Raw genomic sequence first — 20,447 nt, 5'->3', positions numbered from 1 at the left:
TCCAGTGGGCTAGGTTCCTTCCCAGAATCCAGGATCGTGAAGTCATCTGCCATGCTTTGAATTTGTTTCCAAGACTGAACAGGACTGATTAATAAAAGGCAGCCTTTCGGGTAGATTTTGCTGACATGGCTCAATTTATTGGCAAAGCTAAAACAAGGCTTCTACTTCGCCTCTGAGGTCTCCACCAAGCAAACATAAAGGGCAAAACATGCAATGTTCTCCACCGGTGCAGGCAGACAGTAAAACGTTTCATTTTACATTTCTCCACTTTAGAAACTTCCTTCCTTTGCACTTAAAGATCACAGTTATAAAAGCTTTTTAGAGCATATTCCAAATTAAACATACTATTACTGCCTAACTGCTACAACCCAGAACCAAAATTCTTTTAATTGGAGTCAGAGAACCCGACGTTTAATTAGATCCAGCTTGTCTCCTAAAGCTGAGTATAGGCAAGATAAATTATGTCATCTAAGGCTTTAGGGGAAATGTTACACATACCGAAGTGATGACTTCGAGATCCTTCAGATATGTTCTCTCAGTGGTGGAGACTTCCTTAGCGATGAAGTACGCTTTGTCAGTTGGAAATCTCTGCAAAATCCATTAAAAGAAAGAAGACATAATCATTTGGGCCTAAAGTCTCTAAGCATGTCCTGATTATAAGCAAGTCCTAACTACAGTGATACGCGGCTAACTTACGATCTTTGGTTGACTGGTATCAAGGCTAAATAAACTCTTATCTATTCTCCTTTTTTGGTGTGAGAGGAACTAGGATAGAAAATGGATTTCTATGATGAGAAAACTGCCTAGGAATGTTTCCTTCCATGTAAATACCACCCGCCGTGAAAGGCCTCGAATGAGTGTGTTAGCTGCCACTGAGGACTATTCATTCAATACTGGGCACCTGAAAAGCTAATTAATTAGGATAATGGAGTGGTGCAGGCTTCAAGGAAATGAATGAAACAGAAAGCACAGCAGCCTTTGTCCTGGGCGTCGTGGGCTGGTGCTATTGACTTTCAGGAAATGGAAGTTACATTGTTCGTGGGAACATGAAGGGTACTGATCCAAAGGGACGAGGGTTACAGCAGCTACAGCCCATTGGTTAGGCGGGCAGGCAGCACTGCCCTAGAGCAGGTCTGCCACTGGTTTTGCTTCTCTTTAACCAACAATTAAAAGGAAATCCCTTGTTAACCATCTTGCTTCCCACAAGGGTCCAACTGATTCCACCTCTGGGGATACACACGAAGCAGAGATGAGAACAGATACTTGTATACCCACGTTCCCAGCACATGAAGATGAAATAGACAAGAGGAGGAAACAACCCAGCTGTCCATCAATGGATGGATGAATACACAAAATGTGGTGTCTCCATACAATGGAATACTAGTCAACCTCAAAAAGGAAGGACATTCTGACATGCACTACCAACATGGATACACCTTGAGGACAACTATGCTAAAGGACATAAACCAATTACAAAGGGACAGACACTGTATGATTCCACTTATACGAGGTTAATGCCTAGGGTAGTCAGTTCACAGAGACAGAAAGCAGAACGGTGGTTTCCAGAGGCTGGGCGTGGGGAGGTAATGCTCAACGTGCATGGAGTTTGTTCGAAGGATGACCGAGTTCTGGAAATAGTGATGATGGTCACACAACACTGTGAGTGCACTGAATGTCACTGAACGGTGTGCTTAAGAATGGTTCACACGGTAAATTTCATGTTATGTGTATTACTGGAAATGACAACAAAAGATCAACAGGTGAGCGCCTGCCATCCCCACACCTTTCTCCGGCCGTCGTCCTCGTCGTCAGTCCGAGGGCCCGCCTGGTCGTTCAGCAACGGGCTGACCAAGGGGGAGGCCTGCTTGGTGTCGGGGCTCAGGTTGGGTGACAGGACGGTGCTGGTGGGCGCAGCTCCTCCCTGCGAGTTGATGGACAGCTCTGAAAGGTGAGGGCTGCCAGTCAGGGAGCCTGTTTGGGGATGAGAAGTATTAAAGAAAAGAAAAAAAAAAAAGTAATTCCTTCTGGGACCTGGTGTCCACTTACAATTTTCACCTAATCAAACCTTTAGAAGCTGACTACCATATGGCGCACTTATGATGCCCTTCGTGATTTTCTAGTTTTTTTCCCTAAGTTGCAGCTGCCTTAATCCTAAAGATACTATTCAGTGGAACACAGTTATGTCATTAACGATAAGGTGGAGAACTCTGCTTAGAGCATAATTACAATAGTTTAAAAGCATCGTGTATCTGCAAATAGGATCTTCATCTCCTAACTACTGCCTTAGCTTCTAAGAATCACTCGAGAAAGACAGTGTCTATATCACAAGGAGACGTGGGAAGTGACCAGAAAATAGAGCTATTCTAATAGAAGACTAAAGGACTTGGGACACCCAGGACAGACTACATCTTGGAACAACGGGCCACAGGTAGAGAAAGGGAAAGCAGCCACCTCCCCATTCTACGAAGAACAGAAGCGAGCTTGTTATACCTGGTGATGTCACTCCATGTCTCTCTCACTGTTTGGGACAGAAACACTAGTATCACAATTACAGCAAAGGTGATCATTTAAAAATGCAAAGCTGGAGGTCATTACATTATCATAATTTCCCTTTATGAGTCAAAAAATGATAGGAAATTCATCATTCCTCTGAGAAGGATACCACAGTACATAACAGGAAAATGTATAATTACCCGAGTCAGCCAAATGAGATGATGTGCACATGAAACTCTGTGCCAACAGAATTTTGCCAATACCGATACCTCAACCTTTTGAAACTACTAATAAAATGAGATGTTTCAAAATCTACTTCTAAACTAAGTGTTTTGCCTAACAGTTTTATAATTCTAAAGCAGATCTGCAAAAACTAGGATTAGGGTAAACGAAGTTCCAGTAGCCTGCAGTCCTGTCAGTTACCATCATAGGGAAAGACGACATAAACGCTTTCTCCATTTTCCAATATACAGGTTCATGCTCATGGCTACTCAGCACAGTATCGAGGATCTCAGAAGGAAAGGGGAAGTGCGGTTTTCCAGGAATCCCCCCATTTTCTGGACCTCTGTCCTTTCTCTCTGGATTCATTCATATTCACTCGGAAATCACAAGACGGGTCAGCCTCGAATGAAGCTGATGGAGTTGGGTAATGAACTTGATCCCAGTATGAATGAACCTTGCAGAAGCCGCCACCAGCCCCCACCCGGTCCCAGGTTGACCAGCTAGCTGTGTCACCTACACACGGGTGAAAAGCCACCATGCCCACAAAAGCAACGGAAAGCAGACATCCTGCCCACTGACTGCTGGTCAGTACAATCATCCCTGAAGAACAAGATTAGAACATGTCAGGTAAAGTCAGATTCCAGAAGTTCGCATTAAAAAATAATCCCTCCATTTAAGTTCCTTGCGTTTTCGTAGACATCATTAAAACAAAGTCCTGATGTGAGACAAAGACGCAATCACCCCACACACCACCAGACCCAGTAAAACCCGGAGAAAAAGGCCAGAAATTGCTTCACAAATGTCAATTTTATTGACACTAGTGCACAACCGAATACAATCATTTCGAGAGAATTGGAACTTGTCAAATAGAAATAGTGACAACAATCATAACTGCAATTGATTCAAGGTACTACACTATTCTCTTAAAAAAAAAAAAAGAATCACAAAAAGAAAAATGTTACCACTACAAAGAGGAATTAGAAAAGAGAACTTCTGGCAGTCTGTCTGGAGATCAAAACATTTCATGCATTTGTGAGTTGCTATTGGAGGGTCACCTTTTATTTGTCCACCATCATCTGGCAAAGCATGGGGGCTTACCTTCAGCTCTCACACTACGTATGAGACCAGGTGAGGCAGTGTAAGTGAGAACATGCCGGGCCTTGAATCTGCAGTGACGTGGGACAGAAAAAGCGTTCGCCTCCTCATTGAAAGAGTTGGAGCCATGAACAAAAAGCAGTTAGAAGGCTAGCTTGAAGGAGGCATGCAGGTGGGGAAACAGTACTGATTAGTCCCTGGACGGCATCCAGCAGCAGATAAAAAACCAAGTGCCACATGGCAAGGGAGAAAATAAGGGGAAACACACTCGAGTGCAACCAGGTCCACCCTCCAAAGGTCGACAGTTGCCCTTGTGAATTTCCCTGGGGACACTTCAGTTTGGTAGACCTAGCGGGCCAGAAGGGTGAGCTAACAGACCAGGGCTCCGGGAGAGGTGTCACCCTGCCAAGAAGGCAGGACACATTGCAAAGAAGATAGCAATCTAGAAGACACCCCACTGGAGCACACTGGAGACAGGATTCAGAAAGCGGGACACCGAGAGTGAACCTGACGACAACCGATGTCCCTATGTAGCGTCCGGGGCAGTTCTGGGTTCAGCTACGTTCTCACTCACGTGGCCTAAAGGTGTGTGTGACACCGACGTTACACGTGCAATACACAACCTTGGAGGATGACCAAATTAGGGTAGCCCATTTCCATTTCCTGAGAGACTACTTCAACGGGCTTTGTGTCTACTAACGGGGCCCAAGAAGGCCAAGGTGATGAGTGTATTTAAATAGTAAGACCAATAAATCAATAAAGACCAAGCAGCCTGTTCTAGAAATCTATCAGCAATGCTAAGGAAGGGAAAGGTCCCAAACTCTGAGGTTCCATTTACCAGTCTGAGCCACATCCATGGAGAATAGCCTCCTTCCTCCCCTTCCAAGAGAAACTCCTCAAGGCTTTGAAAATTCATAGATGACATGTGTCCCAAACAAAAATAGGTAGCTCATTTACCATTCAACAATCAATGGAATATGCTGACGAGAGTAATCAGTAGAATTGGCAGCTTGGTGAGTAACTAAAGTTCTCTTTCGACTTGGAGCCAGTGTGTGACGAGGGTCTGTACAAACTGGTGTCCACGCAGGGCCTGCCCTCGGGCAAGTGTGAAGGGTAACTAAGGTCACAGTTACTAGAGCTACATGTGACCGATTTTCACCGAAGTCGTCCATTTGACAATAAAAGCAAACAAACATGGTGATGTTAGATCAAATGACTCTGCCAGGTTTCTGCAACCTTAAAAAGCTGCTCCCATCACACAGTCTGTCCCCTGCCTTGAAGACGCAGCCCTGGGCAATGAGGAGAAATGGTGACCGGTGTTCACGGCTACTCCATGAACTGATTAACGCCCGGCAATTTTTATCATTTTCCTCCTCTATGGCAAATTGACACAAAGGAATTTCTTTCAGCAAGGGGCTCTAGATAAATAACTTGGGGCGGGGAGAGAATCTTCTAAGAAACCACCTGGATATTAAGGCAATAGGTGGAAAAAAGCCTGAAGAGATTAGAAAAAGATCAGTTACCGCCCTAAAAGTCTGGAAGCTTTTGATTCTTAAAAGAATCTTTTCCTATTTTTAGAAATTGCCATGCAGGTTTTTCGGCATTCAGTTATACTTCTGGTTAACGACTTTCAAGTCCCTCACCTCTACCAAATAATTTCATGACACGCCTCCCTTCGCCACCCCCAGATCTCCATGTCCCCGCGTCCACCCTTAATCTGTATCAAGAGGGCTGAGTTTATGTCACTCCCCCGGATTAAACATGCCTTCATTAATGCTACTCTCGAGGGGGGCATTTCTGGTAACTGCTTTAAAAAAAATCCTTTTAAATGTACACATTCTCATGGCACAAACAAGTATGGAACTTCAAATTAGCACTGCAATATGTACGGATTTCGATTTATCACCCAGCCCAGAAACTGGGTTAGCTGCTCTATGTTTTTAATGTAATATACATTCATAATTCTTCTCTCTGGCTGCACAGGGGAAGTTGGATTTGCAGCCCCACCCAGACTGGAGCATCTCTTGACCGGCCCTCCACCAGAGGCACATAAAACAGTGGGAACATGGTTTATGACCGAGAAGCCAAACTCACGCCTGCCTTCCGCGCTTGGGACTGGGTACAAGCCGCCTAGTGACCATCTACTTCCTCTGACTATACTAAAAGGCTTAAGAACAAACTCACACAAGCCTGGGGAAAGAGAACTCTCTAATCTGTTTCTCCAGTAATGAAAATGGCATTTCAAATACTTAGTTGTAACCGTCCTGTTCTAAACCAGTCAAATAAATTGGGAATCCTCATTTTTAATTAGATAAGTGTTATTTTTCCTGTTAAGGAGGGAACCAGAAACCCTGACAACTTTAAAAATAGTAATCCATAGATTTGGTAAATATGAAAATATCTGAGAATGAGAATACAGATGAAAATGAGACTGTTGATTGCTTTCTCAAGTCCTCTTTTCAAAATTATAAAAAGTACAATTATTTAAAAAGTATCTATGAGGATTTCCTCAATATTCTCCCAAAGTTCTGTATTTGGCAAACGTCTAGATGCCACTCATCTATTGTGATTTGTCTCCTGCCGTTTGCTTCTAAAATATAGGAGATCGTAACTCTATGTACCCAGAATATGCTTCAAAGGCACACGTAGGAAATATATTACAGATGCAGGTTTGCATTTATTTTTAAAAAGCCTCTTTTTAAATCCACAATCTCCCTCTAAAAGAGAAGACAAACCCTCTCTGGAGATGGTCTGCATTTGAAAGCCAGTTACCAAAAAAAAAAAAAAAAAGAAAAAAAAAAAAGGTCAGTGCTGTATTGATTCATAAGAAGCCTCCAGACCAGGCAGGATTCACTCTAGTCTGATAACTAAGCTCGGTCCCACCCCAATGGAATATGTGAGAAAAAAAAAAAAAAGGGCTGACAATGTTTCATTGAAGTTACAAGATTCCACAAGAAAAACCAGGTTATAGGATTACCAATCATAGCAGGGTGGCCTTCTTCTCAATAGCTTAGGTGGTTGTGCGTAACGTACGGGCTTCTTAGACCAAGTTCCTTGAAGAAAAGTTTTACAAGCAGCTAAACATCATTACTGTTCATCATCAAGCAATTCAGAAATGCAACTTGCAGAAAAATAAAGAGAAATGCTGCTAATGGGAAAATGACAGCGAATGCACTAGCTTGTTCTTGTTTATGGGGAAAAGATAAAGGAGAATCCTCCTTTGTCTGAACACGGTGGTGGCGCTGGCAGTGTCTGGGCTGTGGGGGGACATGGTGCTTCATACCAACGGAAAACACCATCTTGTACTCGGGACAAAGCTTCGGCCGTCAGTCGGAAAGAACGGTTACAATTGACAGTTTTTACAGCAAGATACCTGTTAGGACAAGTAAAAGCCTCTTCAGTGGAGACGAACAAAAGCTATTAATCCCGTGCATACACCGTTACATGAGTTTGGCCTTCCATGCTTAAGGAATCACCAAGCTCATTGTTACTGGAGAAACCAGCCACCTTCCCGGTGGAATAAATCCATGCTTTCGTGAACTACTGCACTCCCAGCCGTGGAGAGGAGGTAGAACCAGACAGTATCTGTGAGAGCCTACATTCTGGGTAGACAGCAAACCACAAACAGCTCACTGGCCACGAGGGGCCACCTGGGCTGAGCTAGAGAGGTCTTCTCTGCATTTCTACCTATCCCCGCTCCCCAACAAAACACACATACGCAGCCAAATTCGCTTATAAGCTGTGGAACGTCTGGCATCCGCATTGGAAAAGATGGTGCCATTCAACCTGGGGGCCAGCCCTCTGGTTAGCTGTCCGAGCTCCGCCCACGCAAGCTGCTGCCACAGATGCTCTCTGTTTCCATGAGCCCTGCCCCGCCCTACAGAGATCCTGGCTCCCTTCCAAGGACCATCCCCACCGCCACACAGCACGAAGTGCAGGCCTGGAGAAGATGGAATCAGAAAAGTGAAGTCTTCCGTTCATCTTCCATTTCCCCACCTTTAGTGAAATATGGTACCACCGAGCATGAGGCTCAGGATGCCTCCGTGACAAGGCTTGCTGTTTAGTGATGCAGCATCATTGCATTCTAGAAGAAACAGGTGTTCCAAGTACAAACTGGTATTCAGTCATGTTAAAAAAAAAAAAAAAAAAGACATCAGACAGTGCTCCAACAATGCAGGGAAGAGAAGGTACACCATGCTTTGAGGATAAAAGACAGAACGCTGGAAAAAAAAAAAAGTTTTCTCTTAGGTACATGCTGACCACACAGTGCATACCACGGCACAAAAGAAAAATGTTTTCTCAAATTTATTAAACAAATGACAAAAATGAGAATGAAGTCCCCAGCCTTGTCTGTTGTAAAATTAATTCAGCGTATTAGAAATTTTTAATAAAATATTAAATGTACACACAGAGAGAACAGAAGGGAACTGGATTAATAACGTAGGCCAAGCTTGTGAGATTGGGTTAGTCAGGTTTTCACAGCAACCTTCCAGGCAGAAAGGAGGTGAGGGTAAGGGACTGAATCCACTGGCCATTCGGGTGCGTGTGTAGAGAGCAGCGGGGTGTGTGTTCTTGACTAAGGAAAGCCTGTCTTTGGTCTTTCTATAAATCTCTGCGGGCAGAGTGACAAATGCTTTCCTTCTTACAAAGGAACTGCAAGGCCCAGGACAAAGCAATTGTTGGCCCAGTTTCATGAGCCAGAAAGGTCATCTGGGAATACTGACAGGCCCATCAGAGGCCCCAAAATGACCCTTCTACTGTTTCCTATTTGAGAGTCAGTTAACAGCCCCAATTTATAATAAAGCAGGACTGCCTCCAAACTCCTGGTACCACTAACACCTCTACCTCTTACTCAAAAGTAGAGTTAATGACTGTCCGATGCTTTGTTATAGACTCCCCCGCCCCCCCCCCCACAATGGTCCTTGCTCCCGCCTTAGTACTCTTGGTTTATGTTGCATTTTGCAGTGATTTCCAACTTCTATTCTTCAATATTCTGAAGTTCCTGCACCTGACCCCTAGCAACAAGCTCACGTAATTCTCAGTACCATGTCCATGACTGCACTAACGACACCTGCCTTGAAGCTAACCTTTCACACCAGCTCTCAACTACAGACTTAGATCAGATACCCTCTGTCAACAGTTGATGTTCAATCCTCCCTACTTTCAAATACCAAACCACCCTAAGACATATCAGAGCAACCTGATCTAGAACCCACACGAAGACGCCAAGGAGCTGCCTTCCACCAGAAGTTACAACCAAACACCAGAGGCCAAGGAGATTGCCAGAGGCTGCTTCCAAGGCTGAGCTGTGATGTGGGCATCATTCAGTCCATCTGCGCTGAAACGATCCTCAACGAATCAGAGTCTCTTCAATTTCTAAAGCTTTAAAAAAGATTTACTAATTCTACCTTAGCTTCCACCAGGGTGTTTAACTGCTTTGATTGGGGAAAAAAAAAAAAATCCCTCATGCTGGAAGTTTCATCTATGTTTTCTGGAGTGACGTGTTCTGAACTTTATGAAGCAAGACCTGTTTTTCACAACTCTACTCACCTCCTCCCAAATATGTATCTGACACACAAATCAGCATTTGCAACTTTTGTTTATAGAGGAAATACTTAAAAATCCCTAGGTTACCCAGGAAACAATAAATAGCTCTTTTCCAAGTATGTATTCCAAACAGGTGGCAACCAGGTCACTTTTGATCTTTGATGCCTACAACCTTAGACCAAACCATCATGGGTATTTTTTGCTTTTCATTATTTATTATTTTTTTTAATAAAAAGAGAGCTGCTACATTAAGTGGCATGCTTATTTTGATCTAAACGTCGTGGCTTCATTTTAACAACTAGCAACTGGTGTTAGAGGTACGCACAGTGTACACTAGAGACCCCATTTCCCTGTATTACATTTCATTCAACTAAACAGAAACAGATGGAATTAGACTAACGAGGAAAAAGCAGCGCCAGTAAATTCTTTAAATGTCGCCAGACTCAAGTTCTCTAATCACTTCCTTCTTGCAGAAGTTCATCCGCTAGTACCTTTCCTTCCGTATGTTCTTATGAACTTGGCTAACACGGCTGAGTGTAACCTCAGAGAGCTGCCAGCAACAGGTTATTTTGAAATGTTCACCTCTTTCAGGTTCAAAGAAACTTTCTCTATTGCAAAGACTGCATTGAAAGACTCTTCTGCAGTTTGCTTTGTAAAATTGGCAGCAATAGAGTTGACCCTTGGACAACACGGGGGTCAGGGGTGCAGACCCTCCGAGCAGTGGAAAATCCATGTATGACTCATAGTCGGCCCTCTGTGTGTATCTACACTTCCGCAGAAGTGTAGATACACCAACCTTGGACTGTGTGGTACTTGGAATCTGTGCGTAAGTGGACCTGCGCCATTCACACCCGTGTTGTCCAAGAGTCAACGGTAGACTCATCCCCATGAAACTAGAGGAAGGCCAGCCTTAGAGTAATTAAGCTCATCAGAGGAGGAATGTTTATAGACTACAAAGGAGAAGATCCAGAAAAAAAGAGCCTTTCTTGGGGATGCAGCTCAGACAGCTTTAAATTCTGGTTAATGAAAATGAGGGCCTAGGCAAAGAAGAGTGATCGAGACAGAAGCAAATAAACTCAAAATAAACCTAGGAATGAAGGGGACCCCAAGTTTCTTAATTTAAGGCTGGGCCTACCTGTAGCCCAATCACTCACTGATGACTTCAATTGCACCAAACCCATACTGTGTTGAAATAGGGAAGAGCCTTTTAAGTGGAACATGTTGATTAAAACCCTATGAACACTGGTTAAAGCTATGAAAACGGGAGGTGATGCACATTCACAACAGTTTTAACAAAATTTAAAATGGCAGCTTAATATTTTAATTGCTTCTTCTTTTAGGAACTGCTTGCCAACGCAAACAAACTGATTCCACAGCGAAGATGCAAGTGGGGTTTCTGATTCAACGGAGGACAGGCTGGATCTCGTGTACTTGGTGGAAATTTCAAGAGGCTCTTGCTGTATTTTGGGTTTGCAGTCCTAGTGCGTGCGTGTGTGTGTGTGTGTATATATATATTTTTAAGCATTACTTGGTTTGAATCTTCAAAGAAGTTCTGGAGCATCAAATGGAAATTATTCACATTTTTAAGTGCCGGCCACAGAAGCACCATTTGGTGAGATAAATTTGTGAGAAATTTCCAAATACGAATCACATATGTGGAGAAGAATCTGGCTCCCAGACTTCCTTTAACTAAATGCCTGTCTAATAAAACAGCATCATGGCATACAGATGACTGGTCAAGGAGCTGGGGCAATCCACTGTAAGTTCTGGAACTCATTAAATGCAGTTCTTTACAAGAATTTCTTGCATTTTTATGCTGCCCGAACAAGCAGCAACAAAAATCAGTCTCTAAAGGATGTATAATTCACATGTTTTGAAATACTATCTAACAAAAGATATTCATGCGCGCAGGCCCCAGAGTCGCCCTGAGTGGCTTGAAGATTTCTGTTTCTATATTTGGTTTGTCTTCCACCCAAGGCTTTAAGACATCATTGCACGGGAGCAGCCACTATCTGAAGACCTGGCTTCCTTATTGATGCAGGCGACCCCTACACTAGCTGTTGCCTTAGAAAAACTGGCTCTGACAGGTCTTGGGAAACCCTTTGGAAGTCTGAAAGAATTCACAGGTCTCTAATCTCTGCTGCCTATTGGTCACACCCAACCCCATCTCTGATCTTCCTGCACTTAGTTCAACTTCAGGCATGTGCCTGCCCTTCTTAAACCACACAGTGAGATTCCAGAGGCCAGGGAAGGACTTGGGGACCAGAGTCTCACAGCAGGCAGAAGGCATGGAAGGTGTGGGGCGCTGGGGGTGGCATGCAGCCTGCTGGCTTTCTCTGACCTCCTCACCTCAGTGGACTGGCTCTACCTTCAGACTCAAAGAATGTTTAGGTTTACTCACTCAGCAGCTCTCTTTACTAGTGCAGGGAAAGCTCTCCCAGAGGCAATGAGTGAATATTCCCAGCATGTCAGAATAGGTGGCTTTTGAAAAAACTACACACCTTTCCCCACCCCCACACCCCCTTTCTTTTAAGCACTGTTAATCACATCAGAATTGCCACCCTCACAAAGACTGACTGAGAAGCAGAAACTGAGTTGCTTGGCTGGTACAAAACCAAAGCGGAGAAAAACTCTACCAGTGACCCTAAAAGCGGAAAACCTCGTCAATATAGAACTGGGTACATCACCGTTGATCAGTTGCTTTTGAAACACTTTGGATAAAAAATCATCTCTTCGGGGAAAAAGCAAAACAAAATAATTACTGGACTATGTTTTGCTTTGGGGGTTTACATCTGATGATTCACATTCTAAGCCAGCTAAGTTAATACCTTCTGCTCATTCATATTTCATGATCAGACTGCTGTATGATTAGAGGTAAAAAGAAAACTCATTTGAACACACCACCTTCACAAATAAACCACAGATTCCACATGGGACTCTGCTTAACTCACGTTTGACTACTTTTTTATATAGCAAATTGACACCTTTCTCTAAGCTCAAAACAGAATAGGCAAAAATGGGCTATAACTGCAAAAACCCCACAATATAAAAAGCAGTAGTTCTTCCTACCTAATACGGACTGTAATAACCTAAGTCTACATGATTCCTGATCTCCATATGATTTTAATTATTAATCCATACAAGAGTCTCAAAATATAAAATACTGAACCCAAAAGGTCCTAGTGCATCTAGCTGTCACATAGAGTAAAACACTGAAGCCCAGAGACCAAGGTTCTGGTTTTAGATTTGTCATGCAACGGCTGTAGGACTACGGGAAGTCTCTTCCCTTCGTCAGAACAAGCTTTCTCATCCATAAATAAAGGTTTAACCTAGGTGACCTCCAAGGTCCCTTCTGGCTTCAAAATTCTGTGACTCTGTTAAACATGTAAATCTAAATAAAGCAAAAGATGAACAGACTACTTCAGTGAACATCTTTCAAGCTACCCGATAATCAACTTGATTCATCAACCATGCACTGAATCAAATGATTAGGAAGATAAAGCAAAAGTGTGCGTAAAAACGGATTAAGTTTTCAGAATCTTTAAAATCAACTTCTCGACATTCATGTGGACAGAGTGTCACGTGTGAACCACAGGGTCTGTCAATATTTCTGCTTATTCAACACTGTGGCCAAATTCTACTCAGTTTCCCTAAACTTGCTTAGCTCTTGCCCGTGACAAAGCCACACGATGAGTTTTAATAAGGCCACTCGCATGGCAGCACGTTAGGGCTGGATCATCACTACAACTCTTTTCAATAATTTTGTAGTTACTTAGGATCTAACATTTTTATTCTACAATTTATCTTTTTTTAAAAAAAGTACCAAAGACTAAAAAGTACCAAAGAGCAGGCATGAAGAAAAGCATTTCATTGGTGATGCTCTTCTTACTCGGCAAGCAAGCCAACATTTCAGCTGACACTTCCATCATATTCCGCTAGATTCTAGAAGGCAACAGTGTCTGGCTCAGAAATGACCCTGGCAGCCTAGCAGAGCCATCTGGGGACCCCAAGGGGCACTCCAGACTAATGTGATCCAAATTTCTAGGGTCAGTGCTCAGGTAATACCAATTTTTTAAATGTCCCAGGTGATTCCAAAGTGCAGCTAAGGCTGAGAAGCAATGCAAGTTCCAACCAGGCTTTTCCATCTGAAATGCAGAAACGCTGGGTGAAAGGCACTGGTGTAGATGGTAAGATTTAAAAAGAAACCAAACCTCTCACTACTTCTACTTTCTCTTTTCCCGCACAGAGAAGCAGCCAGAAGACACTGTTCCTGAGCGTGTGAACGTTAAGAACGTGCGTAAAAATCCACCAAGGGCAACGAGACCGGGAAACGGCCCTTCTCGGTACTGCGCACTACTCAGAGGCGAAACCTTGAGTTTGCTAACCTCCTGGTGCCAACAGTACCTACCCTGCATCGTTATTCAGCAGCATCTCTGTGTTTCACCAAGAGGCTCTGACGGCCAGAGTTCTTCAACACCTTCTTCAACCATAACTAACGTTGGACCCATGAAAGCAAACCCAAACCAAACCAGCAATCTCATATCGATTCCAGTTCAGGAAGATTTATATCATTTCACAGGAAGTCTGCAAAGAATCATCCCAAATGCTTCCAATTAAAATATTCCCTAGTCTTATTAACTAATATTTCAACAACACTTCATTTCAACTAGCAGCCGACTGACCTTTGGCCTTGAGTTTTGTCAATTCCTCCCTTTATGAGGTGCAGCAAAGCAGCCCTCCTTTTAAAGAAGGGGTTCTAAGTAAAACCCACACCTTTCCTGGGATCTCAGTGATACTTTCATCCCAATAATCAACCAGATGGGAGGGTGATCTGTGTACACAACTGAAGATACACAGAAAATTTCCACGTAAATACAGCACACTATACACATGATCAGATTCATGATAAAGGATGCCTTCCTAGCCTTCAGCCAGAAAGAGAAACAAGCTCTTGGTAACCTGTCGTGATGTGTGAGATTCTGTCCTTCTGAAAGATCTGAGAAGCCAGGCATGCCCTACCCAAGCATGTGCCTGCCCTAAAACCTCCTCTAACAAAGGTCGATTAGAAATTAACAAGCCACTAGGACAGAGCATCTCCAGGGAAACCCTGGACGCATAACTCCAGGTTTCCAGCCCTTGAAGACCCGCCCTCTGGTCTCCTCACTCATACTCCTCTCCGTCCTCATTCAAAGGCAGGCCACCCAAGGACTTCTTTCTCCTCACACCGGAGGGGGAACTCAGCACAGCTGGGTTACCAAACACGAGGGGCTGGCTCAGAGGGCTGGCCAGTTCAGAGTCTGAATCGCTGGATTCAGTCCCACTGCTGGTGGAGCCCTCGGTTATTTGCAGGGATGCCAGCTGGGCTGCCTTGCCAGGGGCACACGCTGACTGCGCCATGGGGATCCTCGAGGTCGGACCCACGACAGGTGTCCCATTAGCCAGCGTCCTACCTTCCGAAGCGGCCGGGCCGGCCGGGCCTCCCTTTCCATGGCCATCAAACCTATCCCCTGCCTTCGGGCTTGATGCTACCTGGCTAAGAATGAGTGGATCTGTCTCTGACTTATTATATCTCAGATTCCTTAAGTGGGGCCTTTGTAAGACGGGGGAACCGTCTTCATCACGAGGACCCTGGCTTGGGAGAGGATCTCCTCCCACACTTCTCTCTCTATAGTCATGTGCGTTTTCGGAAACATAGCCTTGGGACCCGGTCCTGTCCCAACTCATACTTGGACTTGAACTTCCGCTGCTGGGAGACAAGGGGGTGGCCAGGGGACTGTGACCGCCTGAGGCCCTGAACATCTCATCTATCAGAGAGCTATGTCTTGGGAGTCTGGGGCTCCCACTCATGTCAAAGGTGATGTCTGCTGAATCATCATCACGGAATTCTCTGGAAGGAGGCCGGGAGGACTTCGCAGAGTGAAGGGAAGCCCTGCGCCTAGCCTCTATTTGCCTCTCATCCCTGGACAGCAGATAAACACCACTGGTCAAATCACCCTCATAGTTGTCATTTGTTTGGGACCGTGACCGGGACGCTTGTTCCCTGAGGAGGTCGTATTCACTGTCTACGTCACTGCAGTCAATGAAAGGAATGGAAGTGCTGCTGCCTTGGGCAGCCCTGGATGCTGGACCTGTGCTTGGCTGCGGGGGCCGAGGTCTACTCTGCTGGGTCCTGTCCTTAGCGACCTCCTCCTCTTCCTCCGTCTCCGCCCTGCCGGCCCCGTCTGCCTTCGTGCTCCCCGCCGGGCTCCTCTGCGGAGTGGGGTTGCGCTGTGGCCCGCGCTCATCGGCCGAAGCGGGCGGGTCCCTTCCCGGCTGGCAGCTCTGGCCGCCCGGGGATGCGGCACCTTCTCCGAAGGTAAGGCTGGCACTCTGCTGAGCCTGGGTGGGGCGGGGGTGCGCGAGAGAAGGGGGAGGGAGACGAAGAGAAAAGGGAGAGGTTACACCACGGCTGGAAGAGACAGAGACGCGGAGTCCAACCTAACGGCATCTCCTGAAGCATCGAGTGGCCAAGGATCGCCAAAGAAGGCCTGCCCTCGCCGGTCTTAGAACAAAGCACCCTGTCAGGAATCGGGCACTCCCGAGGCTGTCTGGTCAGCATCCAGAACGTTCTCTCAGGGTGTGGAAGCCGACAGCGCGGGGTCGCCGGCAGCACAGGTGAGGCAGTGCCTCTGCTTTCCGGGACCGGCAGTCTCCTCTTGGGCGTCCCAAGTTTCTATGGAAGAAGACGGTCCTTCCGGCCCACAGGGGACTGACTTCCTGAGGGGGTGGGGGCAGGCGGAGGAGGAAAGGCACCGCGGACCTCCAAAGGCGAGCTGACACGGATTTCAGACAAATGACAAAAACGTCTTTGTTTCGATGCCTAAGGGCAGGACGGGCAGCTTACAGGCTCTCTGGATTCGCACAGGGAGACTGCCTTCATGTTCTTTCCCAACAAAGTTCTCATTCTCTTGTAGAGAAAACCCTGAGAGCTCATCCAGAGACCAACTCCAGGGAAAACGAGCCCTGGCCACCCTCAGAGCAAGAGCGGTGCTGTGTCTCGTTGCCAGCTGCGGTCGCCGCTCTGTAACACGAGCCCTGGGAACGCACCGTCCGGCCCCACGCCAGCGCAAGGTTCCGACCTTGGCAGCCAAGGGGAGCTACACCCGTCACCCCACCCCCACCCCCCCACCCCGAGCTAAATCCCGATCTCTTCACACAAGCGCAGCCGTTTAGCTGGAGGGTGGGCTCAGCTCTGGCCCTGGATGGTTCCAGCCCTAAGCTGAGTTCAGACCAATAGAGTAAACTTCCCTGGGGCCAGGGCATGGGAGGGAGGAGGGGAAAGGATACGGGCCAGGGCGAGAGGCACAGAGCCCGTGTCTGGTCAGAGCCAGGGCACACGGCTAGACCCTCCTCTAGAAAACACCCCGAAGTGGAAGGATGAAGAACAGCAGAGCAGACTAGGAAAGCCAGTCCCCGGCAGAGGACGTCTGGTGGAAAACAGCTATAAGAGTGACTATCACCATCACTGACTTGTTTTGGCACTTCTGAATTCGGCTCTGCAGGCTGCGTAGCAAGGCTTCTGATGGAATGAATCTTGCTGTGTTTCCTGGGAGAAATCACACGAGAGAACTAAAGTTAGGTGAATTGGGTTTTTTTTTAATTGGTTTCACATGAAAAATAACGGCATTAGGCATTCCCTCAGTAGTGAAGGCACCCAAAGGAGTTTGGATAAATGCTCCCTGGAGACAGACCCAGTCACCCTTTCTGTATCACTCGTAGGATTCGGGGGTTGCTTCAGCCTTGAAAACGTTCTCAGCATTCCCAGCTCCCACTGCAGTGGTCCAGCCGGTCGGGAGTACTACCACCGAACGCTAACTCTCTAGTTACGGGAAACGTCATTGGGAGGGAGAAGCTGGCTGGGCCCGAGCACGCTCTGAATTGCAAGCCCTGGCCTAACAATACGAAATCGATTGGTGTGTTCTGGGTAATGATTTTCTAGATCAGTTCTACAACAGAGGCCTCTGCCACTAATGAGCTACTCCTTCACAGCGCTCAGTTCAGAGAAAAGGCCCTGCCCCAGGAATGCATTTATAGACTCCACAGTAGAAGAAGCTGGTTTTTAATGCCACCAACATCTTCCCTTTAATCTTTTCCTTCCCTTAGTGTGTCGGTCCCCAACTTCCCAGGGGACAAGCATGAGAAACTTTTCAGGTACTCAAACACATGAAACTGCATAAATATAGAGATTAAATTCCAATGTCCATCCAGCTTTTCTTTAAAATACTCCAAAGTAACACACCAAGGCTCCGGAGCACGCACATTCTGAGTCAGAGAGAGGCAGACCCCTTCTTATACGATCCCCAAAAGATTAATCGTGGATCGTCTGGGAAAATGATGGGGTTTGCTTCGCTACATCTAGATAAGCATACAGATAACCTTCTGAACATTACATTTCTATGTACAGGGAGGGAAAAACGACCCCAGACCTCCGTCAGGAGAAATATACAAGGATGGTCAAGGCAGCACATTTGCTTCAGCAAAAGCAAAACAAAACACCAAACAACCTGAATGTTTCTCAACAGGGAATCAGATACCTGAAAGGTAATACTTTCACAATACCATAAAACGCTTAAGATAGATCTCAAAATCAGGGCAGCTTTAAAAAGCAAGACGCATGATTACGTACAATGTAATACTGATTATATAAATGAAAAAGGACACCCCCAGAGCAATTCTGCCTGTTCTTTTTGGGTGCATGAATATTTCTAATAGAAGTAACAGGAATTAGGTAGTTGTTGCCTCTGGGGAGGGAAGGAGGGAAGTAACGAAGGCTGTTGGTTAAAGGGGGTTTTCACTACATCTGTAACCACAATAGCTGCAAATAAGGGAAGAAGAAATAAAATCCTAGAAACCAATGTTAAAATGTGACTAGTTAATTCTAAGTACCAGGAACACGGGTGTTTGCTGTATCCTCTGTGCTTTATTGTAATTTTTAAATGTGTTAAACTGAAAAAAGAAAACCATTAAAACAAACACTTGCAACTGAACAGTCATTGGCGCACCATCCCTTCACCCCTGTACCCTTTTCTTTTAGTCCCTCTGGGCAGAGCAGTGCTGAAGGGCAGTGAGCTCTGGAGTTGGATGACCAGGGCCCACTTACCAGCTCTGAGACCTGGGCGAGTTACTCAACATCTTTGAGCTGCCATGTCTCCATCTTTAAAAAGGAAATAAAATAGCACGGACCTCACAGAGCAGGTATGAAGACTCCATGAGTTCCTATGTCTAAAGGGCTTGGAACAGTGCCTGGCATACAATAAGAGCTATCAGCATTTGCTAACAACAGCAATAAATCCTGTTTCTCTTCAATCAAACGTTACTGAATTTAAAAGTTTATAGAACTCTCCTCAGTACTCTGTAATGACCTATATGGGAATAGAATCTAAAAAGGGTGGATATATGTATAACTGATTCACTTTGCTGTACACCTGAAACTAACACAACATTGTAAATCAACTACACTCCAATAAAAATTAATTAAAAAAAAAACCTAAAGAAAAGGGTTTGCAATTTTTCCAATTAAAAAAAAAAAGTTTATAGAAATACTTCCAATTCAAATCCCCAAATATTTAAGGACTCACCGGTGAGTAGGTTTTTACAGCGCTTTACCCCCTCTGTCAGCTCGTGTTCCTCTTGCATCCCTGCCCTCTGCTGGCTTCCTTTCACCCTGGAGTTCAGTGTCCCCCGGGCCTCAGCTGTTCCTAACACTGAACCGGCCGAGACTGACCGGGCGGCAGCGATTCTCTAGCTCACCGGGCCTGGGGGGAGCGATGCTTAGCCGCTTAGAGCACCACTGCCTGCAGAGAACGACTCCTCTCAAACCGCAAGTGGCACTGACGTTTCTCTTACCTTTCAAACTGCACCTTCTTATGTCCTCCTTCTTTAACATAGTCGAGAACCTGCTTCTGAGTCCGGCCACTAAAATGAAGACCACGAGAGGGGGCGGAGAAGACAGCAAGGCATTCTCATTTCACACTCAGCACAGCCCTCCACCATCCTGCCTCCCTCCCACAGCTGGGACACACGGGAGTTTTCTCGGCTAGCCCGGGATGAAGGCAGTCCCAAGAGAAACTGTGCTTTTGCGTCCATTCTGTCTCCTGATATTTCCCTTACACACGACAGAAAAAGTTCAGTGAACTCAACAACTTAACGATTCTGCGTTTGATTATTAAGCAACCATCCCAAGAGCCTGTACACTTCATGAAGGCAGGGATAGCTCTGTTCACAGTGCACCCCCAACACCTAGAGCAGAATCTGACATGCAGTAGACACTCGAAGATTGGTTGAAAGAATGAGTGAGAAATTGAACCAGTGATGGGCAGACACTCGAAGACTGGTTGAAAGAATGAGTGAGAAATTGAACCAGTGATGGGCAGTGATGGTCTACAGAGCATTCGGTGAAGCTACAGCAGGTGCTAACAAGGTGCTTTTGCTTCTACAGAGGAAGGAAATCCTTTCTGAATCAGAAGAGTTCCTCTAGGCGTTGTCTGTGGCTGGGGAGACTGCCTAGTGGCTACCTAACGTTCAAACCGAACACAGCAAGGGGCTGCCAGGAGCCTTCTGCGATGACCCGGCAAACATGCCATCAGCCAAAGCTCTTGGAAGCCAACTTTCCCGAGGAAAGTCTTGGGGAAAATGACCACATGGCAGACGGAGAGACGTGAAGCAGAATCCTTACCTGAACCGAAACGATGACCCTCGGCTAAACAGAACAGGCTTTGGCTTCGGTTTGGGCTCTTCAAAAAGTCTAAAAAAGGCATGATGTTCAACACAGATTTTCCAGAAGGATTTGCAGAAGTCCCGACTGGCCATTAGGAATTCCAAGGTATCCTGGTATGAGCTCTAGAAAGAGAAAATAACACTTTGGTTTTTTCCATTACCCAGAGACGTTCAGTTACAGTACGGGAAAGGGGGCAGAAAACAAATTTGTCCAATAAAATTTCAATTGTGTATTTTATTATAGCGTGACCATAAATCCACCTATTTAGTAAAACACATTTGTTCCTCATGACGAAATACAGTCATCATCGTTCAACCATTTTCTTCCCCACTTA

General features: G+C 45.5%; 1 protein-coding gene across 2 annotated transcripts in view; it reads right to left on the bottom strand.

Annotated features, from left to right (window-relative positions):
* Window positions 1-20,447, bottom strand: part of FARP1 (FERM, ARH/RhoGEF and pleckstrin domain protein 1) — a 290,364-nt gene that overhangs the window by 44,057 nt on the left and 225,860 nt on the right. For both annotated transcript variants that reach the window (XM_060129027.1, XM_060129028.1), the window contains exons 10-15: window positions 20,072-20,235; window positions 19,243-19,311; window positions 16,867-16,942; window positions 15,486-15,735; window positions 1,784-1,971; window positions 499-588 (exon numbers count right to left, since the gene is read on the bottom strand). In XM_060129027.1, the coding sequence (XP_059985010.1) occupies window positions 499-588; window positions 1,784-1,971; window positions 15,486-15,735; window positions 16,867-16,942; window positions 19,243-19,311; window positions 20,072-20,235 (837 nt within the window). The remainder of the gene's footprint in view (window positions 1-498; window positions 589-1,783; window positions 1,972-15,485; window positions 15,736-16,866; window positions 16,943-19,242; window positions 19,312-20,071; window positions 20,236-20,447) is intronic.

Source organism: Lagenorhynchus albirostris, chromosome 18 (genome assembly GCF_949774975.1).
Source record: "Lagenorhynchus albirostris chromosome 18, mLagAlb1.1, whole genome shotgun sequence".
Lineage (NCBI taxonomy): Eukaryota > Metazoa > Chordata > Mammalia > Artiodactyla > Delphinidae > Lagenorhynchus > Lagenorhynchus albirostris.
This window is presented reverse-complemented; position numbering and strand designations above follow the sequence as displayed.